The sequence below is a fragment of the Tenrec ecaudatus genome, chromosome 14, assembly GCF_050624435.1.
Source record: "Tenrec ecaudatus isolate mTenEca1 chromosome 14, mTenEca1.hap1, whole genome shotgun sequence".
In the NCBI taxonomy this organism is placed as follows: domain Eukaryota; kingdom Metazoa; phylum Chordata; class Mammalia; order Afrosoricida; family Tenrecidae; genus Tenrec; species Tenrec ecaudatus.
The window spans coordinates 10,525,491-10,547,363 of record NC_134543.1 but is presented as its reverse complement, the minus strand read 5'-3'; the positions used below and the strand labels follow the sequence as shown (position 1 = coordinate 10,547,363).

The following is a 21,873-nucleotide window of genomic DNA, read 5'->3' as shown; positions in this document are numbered from 1 at the left end:
TTTTTCTTATCATGTGAACCCTATACTGCCTGACAAAAAGATTCTGAACTCATCACACCTCTAGATTCTAGTTCATTTTTATCCCCCCTCTCTCTCTTCTCAAATTTTCACTACATGGGTAACCAAAGGAAACCAGGTGATAGCTGCAACACTCTGAAATTATACTTAGCTTATATCTAGAGGCAGTTGTGTGAACAGAACAAGGGAACACCGAATGATTTAAAATAAGGACAGGTGAGTGCCAGGTTGCATGTCCTAACCATCCTCAGTCAATCTGTATGCTGAGCAAACCATAAGAGAAGCTGGATGTCATGAAGAAAGAGGTGGTATCAGGATTAGAGGAAAGCTTATTAACGACCTGCAATATGCAGATAACACAACATTGCTTTCTGAAAGTGAGGAGGACTTGAAGCATTTGCTGATGGAGATCAAGGGTTACAGCCTTCAGTATGAATTACAGCTCAATGTAAAGATGACCCAAACCCTCACAAATGGACCAGTAGGTAACATCATGATAAATGGAGAAAAAGTTGAAGTTATCAAGAAGTTTGTCTTGCTTGGATCCCCAGTCAGTGCTCACAGAAGCAGCAGTCAAGAGATCAAATGACACGCTGCATGGGGTAAATCTGCTGCACAAGACCTTTTTAAAATGTTGACAAGGATGGATGTTACTTTGAGGACTAAGATGCACCTGACTCAAGCCATGGTTTTGAGTTTTCCATTGCCTCATATGCATGTGAAAATTGCATATTGAATAAGGAAGACTGAAGAAGAGTCAATGCACTTGAATTGTGGTGTTAGACAAGAATATTGAAAGTACCATGGACTGCTAAAAGGACAAACCAATCTGTCTGGGAAGAAGTATAGCCAGAGTGCTCCTTATAGTCAAAGATGGTGAGACTTTGCCTTCCATACTTTGGACATGTGGTCAGGAGAGACCAGTCCCTAGAGAAGGACATCATGCTTGGTAAAGTAGAGGGGCAGTGAAACAGAGCAGTGGTTCCCAAACTTCCTACTGCCGTGACCCTTTAATACAAGTTGTGGTGACCCCCCCAACCATGAAATTATTTTTGTTGCTATTTCATCACCATAATTTGGCTACTGTTATGAATCAGGTGACCCCTGTGAGGGGGTCGTTCAACCCCAAAGGGGTCACGACCCACTGGTTGAGAACTGATGAAATGGAGGCGGGCCCTAAATGAGATCAGTTCACATGCTGACTGCAACAATGGGCTCAAGCATGGAGACAATTGTGAGGATGTCGCAGTACCAGGCAGTGTTTGGTTGTGTTGTGCCCACGGTCATTATGGGTCGGGACCCACTCGGTGGCACCTAACGACAGCAATAACAGCTCTCTAGTTCATCAAGTCCATTTCCTAATGCCCACCCCCGACCAAGCTTGTAGCCAGACTTCCCACCTCTTGATAACTACCGTCACAGTCCCCCAGTTTCCAATAATATCCCCTCCCTTTCCTTTAGGCCCTCGCTGAGGCCACTCTTCCTTCCACTAACCATCTCCTTGGGACCTTTCCGACGTCTACCTGCTGCCTCATCACAAAGCCGCTGCCTCGTGTTTTAGGTTTTTATTCTGAGCACACCTCACTTCCAGATTCCAAATTCTGTTCTAAGTTCTCCAGAACAATCGACTCCAAACTTCAGGGCAGCGAAGACCGTGTTAGCATAGTAATAGATTCTGTGAGCCAGGAGTTTGGAGAGGGCACCGCAAAGGTGATGCTCCTTGTTCTACGAGAGCTGAGGCAGTGAGGTTTGGGGTTTCTTGGGAATAAATCAGTGCATTGTACCACGTGGGTGAAATACAGGTAAACTTTTCCCAGAGGGCTATGGAAATATGACATTCTTTATTTGTCAACGGGTGGCCTTGACTGTGTTGCTCGTCCTTGAAACTAGGACAGTGTGATTTCTTTGAGCAATAAAGTATGGCAGAAGTGACTCTGTGTATACACAAGACCAGACATGTACATTCCCATGTTCATCACAACACTGTTCACAATAAATAGCAAGACATTGGAAACAGACCAAATGCCCATCAGTGGAAGAATCGATCAAGAAAATTTGGGACATACACACAATAAAACCCTATATATTGTGAAAAAAATGAAACAATGATGAAACCATGATGGACTTCATGACATGGATGGACATGAAGGACGTTATGCTGAGCGACGTTTGTCAATCACACAAGGACAATTATTGTATGAGACGGCTACATAAGGATAGAAACCAAGACAAAGACTTACACACCAAAAGGAACTGACTTTGAAGGTTCCCACAGAAGGGAGGACAGAGGTGGGGAGATGAAGCACCAGACGAGAGAGCTGCCGGGTATTGACTTGAATGAGGGAATGAGGGAAGGAGCGCCGTCCATAAGAGCGAGAGGAGAAAGTGGGAATGGAGTTGGGTGGAATGTAGGGTTGGATAGTGATGAGTGATTCGAACCGTTGAGCGCAAAGTGGATGATCTAAAATGTAAATCCCTGACCTAATTCACAATGATAAAAAGACATTTTTAAAAAAGTGACTCTGTGTGACTTCGAAGTCTGGGTCATAAAAGGCAATGGCACTTCCTGCTGGTTCTCCTGAAACATGTGCTCAGGAATGAGCCAGTGTGAGAAGCCCAAGTCACATGTTCATATTCATGTCTGGATCCGGTCAGGGTCCCAGCTGAGCCCATTTGCCAACATTCCTAGGTTGGACTGCCTCTGCTACCTTGCCCTGATGTGCCACATCTTGGCATATCTTCCTGTATTTCCTCTATCTTCTGCTTGCCAATTGAGTGGTTCTTTATTTGGCTTCTCTCTCTCTTCCCTTACCTGTCACACTGAGTTAACAGGAACAAATTGGCACATACAGCATTCTGTCTGGAAATCTCTTCAGTTACACCTCCAACTTTACTAAGTTCATTTTCTCCGTTGGTGATGGAAGGCAGTAGTCTTGCCAGTTCTCTCCCCACTGCCAATGGCAATTTCCTCACTGCCTATTTTAACTCCGCACCAACAGTCCGTTTGTCACTCCTTCGTCTGCAGCATTAATCTTTTTACTCCTTTTCTAGATTTTTATCTGCTACCAGGTCCTCAAACCAGTGCCACAGGTTCTAGGGTTTTGTGAATGGCAGAGTTCACCTTCTGAAGACAATTTCTTTTTCAGTTGTGGTAGAAACACACCGCCCCCAAACTGAGCATCATTGTTGTTGGAGGGTCTTGGGTTGGCACCTCCTCCAAGCCACTCTCTGCACAAGGAAGAGTAAGTCCTGTGCCAACCTTCCAGTTGGTGCTCTGTTCCCGCCCATTGTTGCTGTCGCTGTGGCCATCTACCTCACTGAAGGCAGGCTTCCTCTTCTGTGCTGACCCTTGGCTTTATCAAGCATGATGATGTCCTTTTCTAGGGAATGTCTCTCCTGACAACATGTCCCAAATCCATGAAATGAGTCTTGCCATCCGGGCTTCTAAGGAACATCCTGGCTGTACTTTTTCCAAGACAGACAGATTTGTTGTTGTTGTTCTTCTGGCAGCCTCTGGTATTTGCAATATTCTTTACCAACCCCATGATTCAAATGGATCGATTCTCCTCCAGTCTTCTTGATTCATTGGCCAAATTTCACATGCAAGTGAGTTGATGAAAAATACCTTGGTTTGGGTCAGGTACACCTTTGACCTCTAAGTGACATCCTTGCACTTCACCACTCTGAAGAAGTCTTACACAGCATTATTGGCCCAGTGCCCCATGCTCTTTGATTTCTGGACTCCTGCTCCCACGAGCATTGATTGCGCATCCCAGAGGAGTGAAATCCTTGACCATGTCAGTCATTTCCCTGTTTATCATGATGTCTCTCGGTCCAGCTGTGAGGATTTTTGTTTTCCTTACGATGTGTTGCATTCCTTACTGAAGGCTGCAGTTCTTCACTTTCATCAGCAAGCGCTTCACGGCTCCCTTAGTTTGTGAAAGCGAGGTTGTGTCAATCTGTATACAGCAGGTTGTCAATAGCCTTCCTCACATCCTGGTGCCCTGTTCTTAGTCATAGAGTCCCGCTCTTACACATTGACAGTTTGTTGTACCCTGCCGTGAGCAAGTCTGTCTGCACCATTTTTCATGTTTCTGTGTCCGAATTTGATAATTCTTACAATATTTCAAACTTTTTGCAAATGCTATTGCATCTGTAATAAACTATAGTACAGTGTAAACTGGGAAGCCGGGAACAAATAAATGAAAACAGAACCTCATGTGACTTGAACTAGCCCCCCAATGCCCCTGAAGGTGGTCTCCATGTTGCTAAGATCATGAAGAAGATAAGGGCTTCAGATGCCAAAGAAACACACTGAGTTTAACAAGTGCTTTTAAAAATCAGGTGAATAAAAATGACTAAAAAAATCGATAATTCTTCAAACAATAAACACACACAGACATGGAGATTTTGAGCATTCCCATGGCCGAAGTATTTAAGTCTTGCTTTTATGATTTGATTATCTGAGACCTGTTCAGAAAATGCGAGTATCCGGAGCTAGCAGCCTTGTGCAGACACACAAGGTGGCGTCTGAGTTTTGTGTTAAAATAAGTCGTCCCAGAGGCAAATCAATACAGTAGCAACTTATTTTTTGGGGGGGTTATTTTTGAGACTTTATTTTCCTGTCACTGAAAATATTCCCAGTCAAGCTTACACAGATGCGACAATTTCTACAGGTCCTTATTGGTGACATGGATTATATTCCTTGGATGTAGGCTTTGTGCCTGCCTTCTTCTAGCTGTTGGCAATGGGGGGTTATCAACCCCCTGCCAAACTCTGGGTTCACAGTGGCTTACAGACTACGCTCCTGGGGTCCTTGCAACTTTATGCATGCTGCTGCAAGACTGGAAAGCACTCCATACGTAACATTGAATCCATGGTCACTATCTAAGAGGCTGGGGACACATCTTATAGGGGCTCAGGAGGGTTTTCTGCCCACTCGTCCAATTGTGCCCCATGTTCCTTCGGACGCCTGCTGGCAGGCCAGCACAGAGGACAGCCCAGTGAATGTTGGAGCCTCTCTCGTGCTGCCTTACTTTTCTCATCTTCATCACGTCATGCTGCGGTCCCGTGCCTGCTACTGGCATCAGTGGCTGCTGCTTTAAGGGGTAGTTCCTGAGTTTGGGTGTTTCCTTCTGTTGCCCTTCAGCATCTGAAAGTCATCACAAGCCGCATTTTGGTGGGATCAAAAGGCCTCTGCAGTGGGGGGTGGGGTGGGGAAGCATCAGCACAGCGTCCCCCTTGAACTACCACCACCTTGCTTTGAATGGAGCAAAGGAAAATTGTCTTGTGGTGGAATTCTGTTGTTTCGATGCTGGATAGAATAAGTGCCGAGGGAAGACCCTCGATATGCTGGATCAACACAGTGGTTGTAACAGTGTGCTTCAACATCAGAACAATTTTGAGGATGTGGCCCGACAGGGCGGGGCTTCTTTCTGTAGTGCATGGGGTCTCTGTGAGTCTCTGTGAGTCAAGACCTACTCCAGGGAACCCAACAACAACAACAACAGAAGGACTTTTCAAGCGTCTCTTTTGGGGTCAAGACGATCCCTTTCCTACTTGCCTATGTGGTACTGTGCTCTCATGGGGTCTCTGTTTCAGTAGTCCTTTTGTCTTCAGGTTTCCCCTTAAAACTCTTGAAACACTACCTTCAAAGAAACCCAAAGGCTCTCCTTCCTCTGCCTCTGAAGTACATTCCCAGAGGGCTTCCCCACCCAGTCCACGAGACTTAGACCATTTCCACTTCTCACACCGACAGGAATGCTCCTCACCTCAGTTTGTAGCGGTGGCTGAACTCTAGCTGCGGTTTGGGAAACCAGTAGCACTTTAGGCACTGCTGTCAGTGTGGTGGTGGTGGTGGTGGCGGTGACCTTTCCATTTGTGCCAAATACTAACCAACTTGACCTCAGCCATCCAGCTTGATGGGCTTCACTTTCTGCTTCTAGAACTGCAGCTCCCACGTGAGAAGGGCAGTTGTCACCTGCTTTTCAGCAGGGTGCTGTGATCGTCATGGAAACAGACCTGTTCGATACTGCAAGCGATGTCACTCCAACCATCACAGCAACGAAGTGGGGGCCGCGTCGTCGGAGACGCACCTCTACCAGACCTCGCCCCCACCCATCAACACACGTGAATGTGGCGCGGAGGAGCTGGTCTGCGCTGTGGAGGCCGTCATTAGGTAACCCAGTCCTTGGCAAAGAGCTGGCCCTGCCCAAAACCCCCTCTACCCCGCCACCCCCAACCTCCCGCCCTGACTCAGAGCTGACTTCTCACACTGTGATGCACTCATACACGTCAACTCCAGAGGCCCTCAGCCTGGCACTCACCTTCCCACGCTGCTGCAGCGACGACCTTGAATTTCCTTCATTCAGTCATTTTATTTGCGATCACTTGCCAGTTAAGTGCCAGGCGCTGTGCTAGGCACGTGGGAGTAGGTGAGTGCCTTCTAGTGACTCAGGCCTAGCAGCGGTGGGAAAAGCCCAAGCATGTGGCTCCGTTCCACTGTGGGGGCTGAGAGGATGTGTCAGGTGCCTGGGGTGGGTTGTACCTTGGTTCTTGGCTTCGCACACTGAAAGAATGCACACTGCAGCATGTTTTGTGATCCAAGTGAGTTTTTATGAAGGACAGGACAAGTTTCAGGTTTTATAGTCTCAAAAGGGTACATGCTATTTCTGGGAAGCGTGCCAAGCCACGCTGGGGTCCACAACTGGGCACAAAACAACCACGTCGAAAATAGCACCCACATGTGCAGAGCTTGGGGGTGTCCTGGGAGGCCAGAGCCCAAGAACCCTAGAGGCTGAGAGCATGTGGGCCAAGAGGAGGAAGACCCTCACCCTCCCCTGCCTCTGGCCAGGAGCAGGGGAAGGAGAGAGAGCAGCCTTCTCACAGCCAGTCTATTTCAAACCTCTGGCTGAGGAGGTGTGGGTGATAGTGTTGGTTGACCCCATTGGTTGAGTGAAGCCCACCTGGATGATGTCATAAGCCTGGGTCTAGTTTGGGCGCCCAGGTGTACCTCCCACCTGATTAGGGTGGCTGGAGGGTTGTCTTGAGGATGAGAATGCTCCGTTTGGGGTCTTCATAGGTGTCTAATGGTTGCCTGATGTCCCTCCGACCTCCTCTATAAGGGTCTCTGCAGACCTGGGAGGGACAATCCCCCTGTCCCTCAGCTAGCTACCTAACAGATGCTCAGGGAATGAGGTGAGGTGCTCCTCACGGAGGGGTGGGCCTGGGGTGCCAGTGAGGAGAAGTTGCCAGCGTGTCCAGGAGAGCCCCCTGTAACCTGGTCCTGGAGGCTGCAGGCTAACAGGGTAGACTCTTCCTGTCACGTGGCAGAAAGGGTGAGCTTGAAGCATGATAACCTCTGGAGTTGTCCTTTTGTGTAATATTGATTGAGGTGAGTATGTACAACTCTATGCTACAAGGTTCGTTTTTAAGGATAGGGATGACGTTTTCCATGTTTCTCTACAGAAACGCACATCAGGGAGATATTAGCTGGTTGTCAGATGAGAACTACACAAGGAAAGCAAAGCCCCCAATTGGTCAGACCCCTGTCATATCTAAACTCCCAAACCAAACTCACTGTCATCGAGTCAATGTCCACTCACAGTGACCCCACAGGACAGGGTCAAACTCCCACTGTGGGATTCTGAGACTAACTCTTTACCCTGCAATAGACACTCCCGCCTTACGCCCCAGAAGCTGCTGGTGGGTTCAATCTGCTGACCTGGCAGTTAGCAGCCTGAGGCAGAAGCACTATGTCACCCGGTCTCCTCAGACTGCGGTCCCTGTTATCTTTAATTTGGCTCTTCTGGGGTTATTCAAACACATGTTTGATTTCTGTAACTTGAACTAGACATCCAGAATTTTTTGGGGAGTGACAGCATGCCACTAGTGCTTCTTCCTCCCGCTCTGTAAGTTCCATTTTTATCATTTTTAGTATTGTGCTTTTATACAAATAATGTGCAAGTTGTACTTTTATTTTTTTTCAAATCGAAACCCGCCTGTGGGTTAATTTCCAATGTGCGACACATGCATTGTTTATGTGGGTGCACTGCGTAGGTGCACAAATATGATCAATAAGAGTCCTGTAGCCATTTCTTGGGAGCCCGGGTGGGGTAGTGGGTTGTACGTTGGATTGTTAACCGAAAAGTCAGCAGTTCAAAGCTACCTTTCACGTGGAGGGAGAAAGATGAGGCTTTCTACTCCGATACAGATTTACAGCCTCCAAGGCCCACAGAGGTAGTTCTCTTCTGTCCCATTGGGGCGTTTGGAGTTGTATTCGGCTTGATGGCAGTGAGTTTGGTTCTGGAGCTTGGGCATTACAGCAGGCTGACAGGACTAGGCACGGTTTGTTTATTTTTGGAGCCCTTTAATGCTGTGTGCTGGTTCACACAGCTTCAAGAGAGAAATGCACACGCCGGCTTCTGGCAAGATGGTCGGCAGACAAGGAGCCGCAAGGCCTCCGTTTTGCTTGCTTCTAATGGCAGGAAACTCACTTCCATCAAGTCGACGCTGACTCACGGTGACCCTGCAGGAAAGGGTGGCACCGCCCCTGCGGGCGTTCGCGACTGTGGCTCGGGATGGAAGCAGAAAGCCTCAGCTTTGTCCTTTGGAGTGACTGGTGGTTTCAAACTGCTGTCCTCGTGGTGGCAGCCCAACTCGCCATCCACTCTGCCACCAGGGCCTGGGGGTAGTAGTCACCTCTTGCCTCGGTGTGTTCATCTTTGAAATCGAGATGCCGTGCCAAGCAGTGAGGAAATGGAAACATGCTCCCAGGAGTCACCGGTACCGATGAATAAGAGAGCCCTGAGTGACGCTTGAGCACCCTCGCGAGGCTCTGAACAGGCTGTGACCCGCATGTTCTGAGCTCATGTAACTCACAGAATTCCCCCCCCCACCCCCTTTTTTTTGCAGCTTACTGAAAGAAGCCGAATTCCATGCCGAGCAGCGGGAATACGAACTGAATCGCCGGAGGCAGCTGGGCCTCTCGTCTTCCCACCACTCCCTGGACAACGTGGACTTTGACAACAAGGATGACGACAGGCATGACCAGCGCCTGCTCAGTCAGTTCGGAATATGGTTCTTAGTAAGGGAAAGACGTTACCTCTTCTCCACTTTCTTACCTGTCATTCCACGAATTGCAGCCATGAGGAATTGCTTAATAGCAGGGCAAACTTCACCTTAGCACTGTGGCTGGGTCTCTCAACCCCAGGCTGCACCTTCGAGGTCGCTAAACAAACAAACACACAAACAACAAAACAATGCCCACACCCCTCAGCAGACAAATAAGACCAGACTCTCCTGTGTTTTCAGTTCTCCCAGGTGATTCTAAGGAAGTTCCAGGTATTGGATCCTAGAGTGGTCGAAGCAGACCTTTGGGCAGGACACCCGTGGGGAGTTGCTAGGGTGGCCACTTCAACAGTGGCTCTAAGACTATCGACAGAAAACTTACACCCCAACGCCTATCTGTCTCGGAATCTTTTCGTTTCCCCTCCAAAGCTTAGTCTCTGCGGAGCGTTTGTATGTTCCTGGCAAATGCTTGAAAGGAGCCCCATAATAATCCTAGCCAAACTGACCAGCTTGACCTTTTTAGCAAGGAATGTGCTTGCGGGTGATGGGTTCCATCAGCAGAGCCCAAACGCACCGGCCCCGGTGCCAGGCCGGCGGAATGGACCGTCCTGCCAGGCTGCTTGGGAACATGTGGAGGGCATCTCCGGGGTGCTGCTACTTTTCTTAATGCTTCACGTGGCTCCTGGAGGGGCCTTTACCAAACTGACGCTTCATCGCTCGTGTCTTAAGTCTTGCTACTTAGAGCGTGTCGTCCAGCAGCCCGACACGACTGTGAACCCTTTGGAGGCAGAGGCGGCGGTGCATGATTTATTCGTTTATTCGGAGCGTGAGAAAGCACTTATTTCTGAATGAAGGAATGGCCGAGGAGCGGTCTATAATGTGGTGCATCGGGGGCCTGCAATTCAAGAGAGCCGGATTATGAGTGGTGTAAACTCCTCAGCTGGCAGCGACCGTTTTAGAACCGAGCTGTGCGCAGGCAACTGTTCCCACTGAAGATGAAATAGCGCCTTTCAGATGAAACCCCATGTTAGCTCGTGAGGGGCCCTCTCTGTGTCCGAAGGTCACTTTCCGCCACTTCATCCTTACGAGGGCCCTACGGGAGTAGCGGTTTTCAATACCCAAAAGTAATCCAATGAGAATTGTCATTTCTTTGCCGAAAGTCCCCAAATGGAACTAGCGTTCATCATTGGCTTTGCATTGCTCTGCCATGAGGCTCCCTGAGGAGCAAACACCCCATAACATCTCAGCATCGAGCCCCCCGAACCCCAGCCCTGGGTGTGCTCTCGGCAAGCACTGTTCATTGGTGTTATTTTAGGGTTCCTGCCTTCTTTGACAGGCTATTTTGGGGGGCCCGGGGCTGCGGACAGAAATGTCTCATATAAACTCATGGTAGTTGTCTGATATGTCATCACGCAAAGGCCTTCGCAGGCATCCTCTCTGCTTTCGGGTTTCGGTGGACACCTGTCTTTGCCTGGTGTTTATTGCATAGACGAAGAGGCTGGTGGGAGGGAGAGATCGTGACATTTTCCAGGATAAGCTCTCCTGCATCATTGATCATGTTGCCTATTTCGCATTTGGGGGAGCTCTGTAATTTGCCTGTCGACGGCCACGTAGTGATCCTATGAGGACGGGTGGAGGCTGAAGCAGGGATCTGATCTGCCTGTTTGTAGGTGAGCCTCTGCACACCCAGCGAGAACACGCCGACGGAAAGTTTGGCCAGGCTGGTGGCCATGGTGTTTCAGTGGTTTCACTCCACGGCCTACATGATGGACGATGAAGTTGGAAGTTTGGTGGAGAAACTGAAGCCGCAGTTTGTCACCAAGTGGCTGAAGACAGTCTGTGATGTTCGCTTTGATGTCATGGTCATGTGCCTTCTTCCCAAACCAATGGAGTTTGCCAGGGTAAGTGGACGCCAAGTTCTTGAACCTCCTCGTTGGAGAGATGGACAGGGTGTGGAAAAGGGCCACCTTGGTCGTGAGGGTGTTATGCAGACTGTCGGAGAACATCACGCCTGATTTTAGTCAAGACAGCGAAATGAGTTCAGCAGAGTCACTACATCTCGGGCAATGTCCTGCTTTGATGTGGGTTGGGGATGGGGAAGGATGGCAGGGTAATTTGTGGAATATGTTTTAAGAAAGCATTGTTTCTTGAAGTTACTGAATAGTTTTGTTACCGAATCAGGGGTTGGTGGGGCAGAAAGCTTTGGGGGAGTGTGTGGAAGCCCAGCCCTTGTCTAGCCAACAGCCTGTAGAAAGTCTACGGTCTAACCAGGGTCATTTCCGGTGGATTTGCATGTCTTTCTGGAGCCGAAGGGCAGGACTTTCTGCCCCAGTGCTCCTGTCTGCTATCAGGCTGATCGGACATATTTCACCAGCTGTGCAGTTGGGAAGATCCCTATTTTCTGAACACAATATAATTTGTGTCTGCCCTAGCAAGGTCATTACTCAGAATCTGTATTGGACAACAGTCTGCGGGGGGGACCCCTCAAAGTATTTTCTAAGTTTTTAAAAAATTTTATTTTAATTTGTGATTTTTCTCTGTACTTTCCAAAAAGTGGTGGGGGCAGTTTTCGGCGGAAAATGGTTTTGAAATAAAACATTTAGTGACAAAACAGTACACAGGGCAGCCTTTGCGTAACTCCCAACATTCAGTGGTGTGCGCAGTTATCAACGCTCACTTCTTTGGTGCCACCTACTGACACAGACAGACAACTGAATTTTTGCATAATGGAAAGCGCTCACTTCCTGGCATTTTTGACTATGCTGATCCATTTTCCACTGTCCCCGTGTCTCTCTTCCCACCCCCTCATGCCCTGTTTGAAAGGTAAACATTGGTATTATCTGTCATGTCCATCCCAGGTTCTCAACATCCCAGTCTTTTGCTTTTCTGAGTTTGGACCCAAACTGCCAAAGACAAAACAAATCCCAGAAACGTAGCCATTTCTTGAAACTATTTAGTGAGCCATCTCATGTGTTGGTCCATATAGCACTAACGAGATAGTGAGATTTAAAATGGGGTCAATTTGGTTCTTTGTAATAGTCTAGAATCTGAGATGTAATTATTTTTTTAATGGATTTGTTGAAAATAAGGTAGTTTCCCAGCAGTTGTGTGCTCCATGGCCAAGACTATAGACCAGTCAATCCTTTGCTCTTGCGGGGCTTATATTAAGGGCAGAGGCTTTTTATCTGTGGACGTCTTAGAAACAGTACCTAAGTTCCTGGTTGCTTTATTTGTCTGCTATGGAAAATTGACATACAGAAAATGGTAGTCTTTGCAACTCACAGGTTCAACCAGCCCGGGCGAATTCTTAGTATAAAAATAGTATAGCAGAATATGCGGTGTAGGGGAAAATCACTCTCTTCCCTCCCATTTTCCATATCAGAGTGTTTTCAATAGCAAAGGTACAGCAATGGACATCTGCGTTCCTCTGTGGCCCAAGTAGAGCTGCACCTGGTGGGACGGATCTGTCAAACTTTGAACCTAATAATGCTCTCATCATACGCAGGTCCCATCGAGAGTAAGCATCTGGGGTGCTAATTTATGTGTGATTTGGGAAGCCTGCCATAGAAAAGTTCCAATCTTAATTTGTTCTGAATATTGGGACTTATCTGCAGTTACGCATTCCTTTACAAAAAATTTTTTTAAATAGCCAATTGATCTTGCGGCTTAGGGCTTCTTAAAAGGTCAGGCTGAAGAGCTTCGGTCATGGGCTCAGCTGTAATGGACTGGGTAATGGATCAGCTGTACTCATATCCTGGCGGAAGCCCTTCAGTGCCATTGTAACGAGTGTGTTTTGTTCTGTTTCCCGGTGGCCTTGGAAATCCCATCAGGTTGGTGGATATTGGGATAAGTCTTGCAGCACGGTGACGCAGTTGAAGGAAGGTCTCCACAGAATCCTCTGCTTGATCCCCTACAATGTGATCAATCAGTCTGTGTGGGAGTGCATTATGCCCGAGTGGCTGGAAGCCATCCGAACCGAAGTCCCAGATAACCAACTGAAGGAGTTCAGGGAAGTATTAAGGTGGGTAAGTAGTTTAATGCCGCCACCACAACCATCACGACACCCTCTGGTGTGGCAGGCACTACGCTACCGTTTTCCATCAGCTGGCTTTTCAGGAAGCTTTTGGAGAAATTGGAAGCTGCGGAAGTGAAATAGTTATTACAGATCATGAGGAGGTGACTTAGATTTATTCAGAAAAGATTCTGTGGAATACTAAGTACCCATTGATGTGCGTATAATCTGATTCATTGTGACCCTACAGGACATGGTCGAGCTGCCTGGTGGGGTTTCCGAGGCTATGAACCTCTCTGGAAGCAGGCTGCCACATCCCTCCCTCCCTCCGAACAGCCGACCTATCAGACAGCTATCAGGCACCGAGCCACTAGGCCACCAGGGCTCCCCAGAAGACCATGCAGACACACCACTATGCTACATTATTTTCCAATAGAATTATGATTGGCATCGGTGGCATGGGGCTGTTGGGCTGCCAACCGCAAGGTCAGCAGTTTGAAACCACCAGCGGCTGCGCAGGAGAAAGGCCTTTCTTTCTACTCCTGGGAAGAGTTACTGTCTTGGAAAGTTGCAGGGGTGGTTCTACACTGTCACCACGGACTCGATGGCAGTGAGAGGCATCATAAGTAATCTAGAGATGATTGAAGTATATGGGGGATGTGCATCGTTATAGGTACTTGGGCATCTGTGGATTTTTGTATCCGTCGGGGTGCAGGAAGCAACCCCCTGGCACATACTGAGGGATGGCTGTTTTTTTTTATAGGTTTCTATTCCAATGATATAAACCATTCTATTGCTTTAAGGGAGGAAGCATGCTGGTACCAGGTCAGAACACAGAAATATTTCGGTCTCAATAGCAGACCCCAGAACATGCCCATTGGTCATTTACTGTCGTTGCTCTGTTTTCCAGCAAAATGTTTGACATTGAGCTCTGCCCTCTACCCTTTTCGTTGGAAGAGATGTTTGGCTTTATCAGTTGTCGCTTCACAGGATACCCTTCCTCTGTGCAGGAGCAAGCCTTGCTCTGGCTTCATGTAAGTGGATGATTCTTTCGATCCTTTTGGGCAATACTTCTTAGTCTGTGGGATTTAGATTCCCAGGGTAGAGAGGCAAGGCCTTATTGCACATAGTCAAGAAACACACATGCCGTCAGAGAACCGTTTGTACACTAGTATGTCATAGGCATAGAGTCGTAAGTGAATGGCCATATTTACAATATATGTAGCAATAGTTTATCATTAATGGACCACACATTTATATATCCTTCCAACAGTGCATGCTAAATAACTGCTTTGTGGGTTGCTGATACATCTTTTAGTATTACAAAAACAAATCCTTTCCTTGGAGAGGCTAAATGGTACTGATTTCGGGAGTAGTATATGGTGTTCCTTCAGCCTGGAATGACATTCTCTCCACTTGTGAAGTCCAAGTTAAGCTTTTAAAAGTCAAACTCAAAGTTATTTTGCCCGTGAAGACTTCTGCTATTTGACATCTTTCCATTGGACTTCATGATTCCCTCTTCTCATGTCCCTAGAGATTCACCTGTTCACGGTCTTCCATGCCAGTCTTACAGTTCTTGCTGATGACAAACTTTAGTTGCATGAGTATGTCTTTTTATTTTTAATTAATCATTTTATTGGGGGAGGGGGCCTCTTACAAGCATGACTTGTCTTATTGGTCCTTAAACTTAGAAGCCCATTTTCCCTCACAGTATCTGGAACGTACCAGACGTTTCAGAGATGTTCAATAAACACTTTTGAAATAGAGTTGAATACCTGACAAGGTCTGATCCGTTCAGAAAATGAGGACAGCCTTGATGTTCAGATGACCTGTGAGTGCCAACATTTTGGGGAGCCCTATACTTATTCAAACTGCATGCTGAGCAAATAATCCGAGAAGCTGGACTATATGAAGAAGAATTTGACATTAGGGTCGGAGGATGGCTTATTAATAGAGGTCACAGCCTTGCTTGCTAATAGTGAGGAGATCTTGAAGCACTTGCCGGTGAAGACCAAGGGCTACAGTCTTCAGTAGAGATTACAACTCAAGGTAAAGAAAGCCAAAGTCCTCACAGCGGAACCAGGAGACAACGTGAGTTTAAATGGAGAAAAGATGGAAATCGTCACGGATCTCATCTTGCTCTGATCCACAATAAATGCTCATGGAAGTGGCAGTCAAGAAATTGAATGACATATTGCAAAGGGCAGGTCTACTCCAAAAAATCTCCTTAGGTGCTCAAGAGAGAGGGTGTTACTTCGAAGACCTGAGTGTGCTGGACCCATGGGAAAGTTGGGCATTGAAGGATTCGAGGGCCAAAATAATGAACGATACATGGAACATCAAAAGAAGATGGGGAAAAAATACACAGAACACTGTTCCCAAAAGAATTAATGTTCACCCACTTTAAGGAAGCCGCTTATAATCAGGATTCACTGATATGGGAGGAAGATGTGAAGGCTGAAAAGAAAACCTTGGTGAAAAACGAGGCTCCAGGAATGGACAGAATACCGATTGAGATGTTTCAGCAAATGGATGCATTGCCGGAAGTACTTAACTGTGCTAAGAAATTTGGAAGACACTTACCTGACCTTGTGACCGGAAGAGACCTAGAATGGTGCTCATTTTAAAAAGTGATCCAAGAAGATATGACCAATATTGAACAATTTCAGTAATATACACACAAGTACAATTTACCTGAAGGTAATTTAAAAACAGCGGCACCAGCCATCTACAGGGCATTGCCAGGAATTCAAGCAAGATTTAGAACAGAACACGGAATGGTGTTCTCCTTCCTGAAGCTGATGGAGTGTGGCTGCCCTCAGAGAATGCCCGAAAAATAAATCTGTGTGTGTTTCATTGACTGTGCAAAGGCACGACTCTGTGTGGGTTGTAGGAAATGATGAATCACGTTGCAAAGGACGAGGACTCCAGAATTGTTCATTGTGAATCACGTGGAACCTGAATTTAGACCAAGAGGCTTGTGCAGGACAAGGGGACACTCTGTGGTTTAAAGTCAAGGTCGTCTCCTTTAACCACATTTATTCAATTTTTGTGCTGGGCAGACAATCTAAGGAACTGTGCTATATGACAAAGCACATGGCCTTGGGATTGGAGGAAGGCTTCCTCACAGCCTTTGAGGAACAGATGGCACGACCTGGGGTGCTTCCTGGTGAACCCTAAAGCCTTCGGAGTGGATTGCACACCAACAGCAAGAAAACAGAAGTCTAACCAACAGGGCCAATGAGCACCATCAAGAGAAACTGTGTAAACATGAAAATTGTCAAGGATTTCATTTAACTTCGATCCCCCATCAGCAATCCTGGGAGCAACAGTCAGGAAATTAAATGACATTGCACTGAGCAAAGACGGCAGATTCAGGACTAAGGTACGCCTGCTTCAGTGATGGCATTTTCAATGAGCACATTCTACACCCGTGGAAGGTGAACAAAGGTGCCGAAGACAATTTGATTGATGGTGCTGGTGAAGAGTATTGACTGGCCCGCGGGCTGCTGAAGAACGAAGAGGTACATCTCTAGAGAAGTACAGCTAGAGTGTTCTTGCAAGCAAGAATGGGGAGACTCTGTCCCCAACACTTTGAATATGGCATCAGGAGGGACTGATATTAGGAAATTATCTCATGCTTAGTCAAGTTGAGGGTCAAGGACAAAGGGGACGACCCTGAGCAAGGTGGACTGATACAGCGGCTTCAGCGATGGTCTCCAATATCACCGCAATTGCGAAGATGGCACAGGACTGAGCAGTGTTGCATTCTGTGGAATATTAGGCTTGCTCTAAATCAAAACACTCAATGACACCTTTCAGCAACAACACCAGCAATAATGGATATTGATAAGATCATCTCTCGTTTTAGGACAAGCCAGTACTTCTTCCGATGGCTTGATGTCTTCTTAGTTACTGAGTACTGAAAGGGTTAAAAACAAAGTGGTTCTCTTGCTGTGCCATGATGGGGGCAAGAGGGGGTGTTGGGGTGAGGCCCAAGGTTGTAAATGCCTGCTCCCACCAGAGTCACAGATGGGCTTGGCCCAATTTTGCTGTGTTTGAAGATTTTAAATCACAGCTTCAGAATAGAGTGGGAAATACAGTGGAGGGAGTAAATCAATGAATTAATTGTGAGGCCATTTATAGAACTCCTACGTGCCAGAAACGTGATAAGCATGGGGCAAAACAAGGGTGGAAAATGGTCTTTTCCTCATACTTTCTTCGACAAGTACAGTGGGAGGGTCTTTAGATGCCACAGAGTTGATTCTGACTCGTCATGGTCCATCCGGTGCACAACAGAATGGTCTTGCACTGTCTCCACTGTCATTATTGTATTTGAACCCATTTTTGTAGCCCCTGTTCCAATCCATCTTGTTGAGTTTCCTCCTCTCTCCCCTCTACAACTGAAAAGAGGGACAGATTTATTCTTGTCTGAAAGAAGGCATCTATTTCCATAAAATTCTTGACAGCGAAGTTTGATTTGGACCCAGAAGCACACCTGAGACTCAGGGTCATCAGAGTACAGGATCAGGTGGGCCATTCTCGTTAATGGAAAGCGTAGATCAGAGAGGATATGAACTGGGGATAAGAAGGTTATTCAGGATTATCCATAGGTCAGGAGAAACACGATGGATGGAGGCAGTAGCAGAGTGTGGAGAAGAGGAAAAACTGTCGAGAGATAATATTACAGACAGAACGTGACAACTTCCTGACGGTGGGAGGCAGGGAAGGATCAGTTTAGTGATAACATTGCTGTTCTCACCATACAGGGTGACGTAAGGGCGTGCTGATATTCCACATGTAGAAAGCAAATCCTCATGTCAATAATGGGCTTCGGAAAAGAAATGTTCCATGTCGTTTTGTTGTGTTTGAAAGTTCATCTCTTTTGGAAGGATTTATGCTCTTCCCCCCTCAGGTGTTATCGGAGTTAGATATCATGGTTCCACTTCAACTCTTGATAAGTATGTTTTCTGATGGAGTTAATTCGGTCAAAGAACTGGCAAATCAAAGAAAATCAAGAGCCAACGAATTGGCAGGCAACCTTGCAGCTCGAAGGGTAAGTGCTGCCACCACTGTTTCTGTCTTCCTTGCGAAGATTTTTAAATCCCTTGTCAGTTGGACCGGGTCTGAAATGGGCATCATCGTGAACATCTTTGAAAATGCTTCTTCACTCGGCCGCATCTCCGTTAACCTCTAAATCATATGAAACGATAGAAAATATTATTAAATGTAGGTTTGGTATAATCTGTATTCAATAGGTAACCGTTTTAAAATTTTTTCCTTTGAATGTTTCGCCTTTGAATTGTCCCTGATGCTCTTTCTCCTACCCTGGGTGAAAGGGAAAAGATGCTTGTTTAGTCCTGTTCCATTTTGTAGTTTCCAGATCAACAAGAATGCTTCACTCACCCCCAGGCAGACCAGTGCTCCCCTTTGGGGATCAAGGGAGTGCATTTATGTGTTTATTTTTGGTGTTGAGTCTGGGGAGGCAAGAATAACTGACGGTGACTGAGTGGCGCTGTGACCATGAGTCATTGAGCCATCTTTTTGAGGGTGGGGGGCCTCACTGTAGTTTTGTGGATGACAAAATTCCATATAGTCTTGCTTGCAGTGTATGAAAATTGTTGAACATTTTGGATAATTTTTTTTCTGTGAGAGATCAGGAACTCGATAGCGTTTCACCTGAAACACCGGCATCTCGAGACCCCACTCAGGGTTTGGAAATCTGGACTCTTCTCTGATGGACGGCAAGACCTGATCTCAACGATCTTCTTGTTAAAGGCTTGCCCCTTGTCATCCTACTTTATATCTCTACATCTAGTAGCTTGAAAAGGAAGTCATGATCTGAGGATAATAGTTTCCAAGAGCACTCAGTGCTTTAAAAAAATATCATTGCTTATTTTCTTATCCTCCCGTTAGAAACCAGCTGTTCTCTCTCTCTCTCTCTCTCTCTCTCTCTCTCTCTCTCTCTCTCTCTCTCTCTCTCTCTCTCTCTCTCTTTCTCTCTTTCTTCTAGAACCTTTAATGTGCATTCTCTTGTGTGGCACTTGATAGAGGTGCTCATTACTTTATACAATGTTTTCACAATTAATGGTATCATTTGATGCTCATGGAATTGTGTGAGACGTCAGGGAAGGGATCATTCCCCGAATTTGATAACTAAATGTTTGACCTGATGAGCTTCAGAAGTGGCAGTCTAGATAACCGGCTAGTTTGGACTGCCCAGGAATGTTGACCCTTAGCGAGGCAAGCTTCCTCTTTATCTTACAAGGTCTGCTCACAGACTTTTCCGGTGACTAGCAAGCGCCCTGGTGGCATGGTGGCCAGACAGTGGGCTGCAAGCTGAAAGGTCAAAATCACCAGCCGCCTGTGGGAGAAAGACGGGCTTTCTTCTCTCGTAAAGAGTTACACAGTCTTGGAAACTTCAAAGTGCACCTCTGCCTTGCTCTATAATAGGGTCAATATGAGTTGGCACCAACTCGGTGGCAGCGAGTGTGGTTTTTTTGGAGCAAGGTCTTAAAGAGAGAAAACACGATTTGAGGGTGATGTAGAGGCTTATGCCAGTCAGGGTTCTGCTGCAGAAATGATCTCAGATGGTCCAAACGATGGGATGGACTTTCATGAGGAGTCTGCTTCTAGAGTCGTGAGGAAGGCTCAGGGAGCAGATAAGGGTGTGTAGTGGCATCCATATGTGTTGTGTGTGTGTGTACTTGTGGTTGGTAGGCGCTGACAAGTTGGCTTTTGACATAAAGAGACTCCACGAGACAGGCTAGAGCTGCTATGTGGGGGTTTCCAGGCTGTGAGCTTTAAGCAGCTCATTAAGGCTCTTGTGCAGGCCTTGGGTGGGTTCAAACTGGCTCCCTTTCCTTTAACAACTGTGCGATCAAACAGGGCTTTCTCTTTGTGTGTGTGTGTTTATATTATATTATAATGTATTATATTATAATGTAATATATATGTATAACTATACATCATATAGGTCAATCTGATATTATTGCCCTATGACTGGAGGGTCAAGGGAGAGTGCTTCTGGAGCCCAGTGGAAACTTTAACTATTGACAGAGTAATGAGCAAGTCTAGAAAGAATGATGTAGGTAGAGTCAGGGGTGCAGCACCAGAATAAGTCGGCGTAGGGGGTGGGGTGAGTCTTCCTACCTCGCCTTCCTCCCACTGTTGAATCTTCTCCTAGTGCCTCCCATCACCTGAACCCAAATGGAAGCCAGTCAGTCAGGGAGCCAAGAGAGAAACAGTCGGACCAATGGGACCTGGGTCTGGAATGGGACTTGGGTAGGCTCATGAAGTATAATCAGTATAACAGGCTGAGCATATATGAAGTTTGCCTGGCAGAATTTAATAATTATAATCCCTTGAGGACATTCTCCTCTAATGAGTCAGGCCAGTCTGAGATCTTGTGCTATGATTATAAAAATTGTCTTACCATATTTTCCCTGTGGTAAATTCTCTTTTTTGGAGGAGTGGGGGACGGTGGGGGGGGGCAGGGAAGGGTCTGGTTGCTAGCAGATTCAGACAGCTTTGTCTGATTGGAAAAGTTTGATGAGATGAAAATTAGTAACGGTAAATACAGTAGACTTTATTCTTCAGGGCGCTGATAAGTCATTCACATGACAACTGGGCAGATATTTTGCATGGGATGATTTCTTATTTTTATATTTTGAGACGGTCCACCGTATTTGGCGATACTGAGGCCATTTTGTAGGGAAGACAATCATTGTACCAGCTGGAAACACTTTCCACAGCGCCGTCAAGTGCTTCACAGAGACATCCGGGTTTGTGTAAGTTCCCTGATTTGTGCTGATGTGCTTTCTTGTAGGTGAGTGTCGCCTCTGATCCGGGTCGGCGAGTTCAGCACAATATGCTGAGCCCATTCCATAGTCCGTTCCAGAGCCCATTCCGGAGTCCTGTGAGGAGCCCATTTCGGAGCCCCTTCAAGAATTTCGGACACCCAGGAGGGAGGACGATTGACTTTGATTGTGAAGACGATGAGATGAATTTGAATTGTTTCATCCTCATGTTCGATCTTCTCCTGAAGCAGGTAGCTGAAGCCTGAGCTTCACGTTAGTCCAGAGGTGAAGAATGGGGGAGCGCATTGCATAGTGCTTCTTTTTGTCTATTGGGCTTACTGATGTGGGGTAGCATGGCCCAAACATTTTGCAAACTCCTTTGGGAATTTCCTAAAGAGTCTGAAAAATGCTTGGATGAATACTTGTATGTCAACAGTGATGTTGCCATCTGACAACGGACTTGCATTTAGAAAATGCTTGCTTCATTGCAATCAATATATTGGGTAAACAAATGAGATAATAATAATTTCTGGGAAGACCAGATACAACTCTCTAGTGACGGAAAGCTGATTTTATTATATATCATAAGTTGATTTTTTTTGCAGGAAATTTAGAAACATAAGTTAAAAATGCTCTGTCCAGGAGGACATTGATAATGTCCTTGTTTGAAATAATTTTGAGCTTACAGAAAAATTGCAAGAATAGTACAGAAATGTTGTCAGCTCCCACCTCTAGATTCCTTAGCTAGTACTACGATCACATTTGCTTCTCTTTCTCTACATGTGTGAAAATGTACATGTATATACGTATTTTTTTTCTGAACCATTTGAGGGTCAACTGTAAATTTGCAACTTTATCCCTAAACATTTTAGTCTGCATTTTCTAAAAACGAAGGACATGCTCTCACATAACCCTGGTATGGTTATACAAATACTAAAATGATAATTGGTACAAATGATTGCATCTTATCTAGCT

At 46.4% G+C, this 21,873-nt stretch overlaps 1 protein-coding gene across 3 annotated transcripts in view; it reads left to right on the top strand.

Annotated features, from left to right (window-relative positions):
- Positions 1–21,873, top strand: part of UNC79 (unc-79 subunit of NALCN channel complex) — a 234,320-nt gene that overhangs the window by 78,562 nt on the left and 133,885 nt on the right. For all 3 annotated transcript variants that reach the window (XM_075531033.1, XM_075531032.1, XM_075531034.1), the window contains exons 9-15: positions 5,964–6,196; positions 8,932–9,103; positions 10,758–10,988; positions 12,918–13,108; positions 14,010–14,133; positions 18,015–18,155; positions 20,928–21,149. In XM_075531033.1, the coding sequence (XP_075387148.1) occupies positions 5,964–6,196; positions 8,932–9,103; positions 10,758–10,988; positions 12,918–13,108; positions 14,010–14,133; positions 18,015–18,155; positions 20,928–21,149 (1,314 nt within the window). The remainder of the gene's footprint in view (positions 1–5,963; positions 6,197–8,931; positions 9,104–10,757; positions 10,989–12,917; positions 13,109–14,009; positions 14,134–18,014; positions 18,156–20,927; positions 21,150–21,873) is intronic.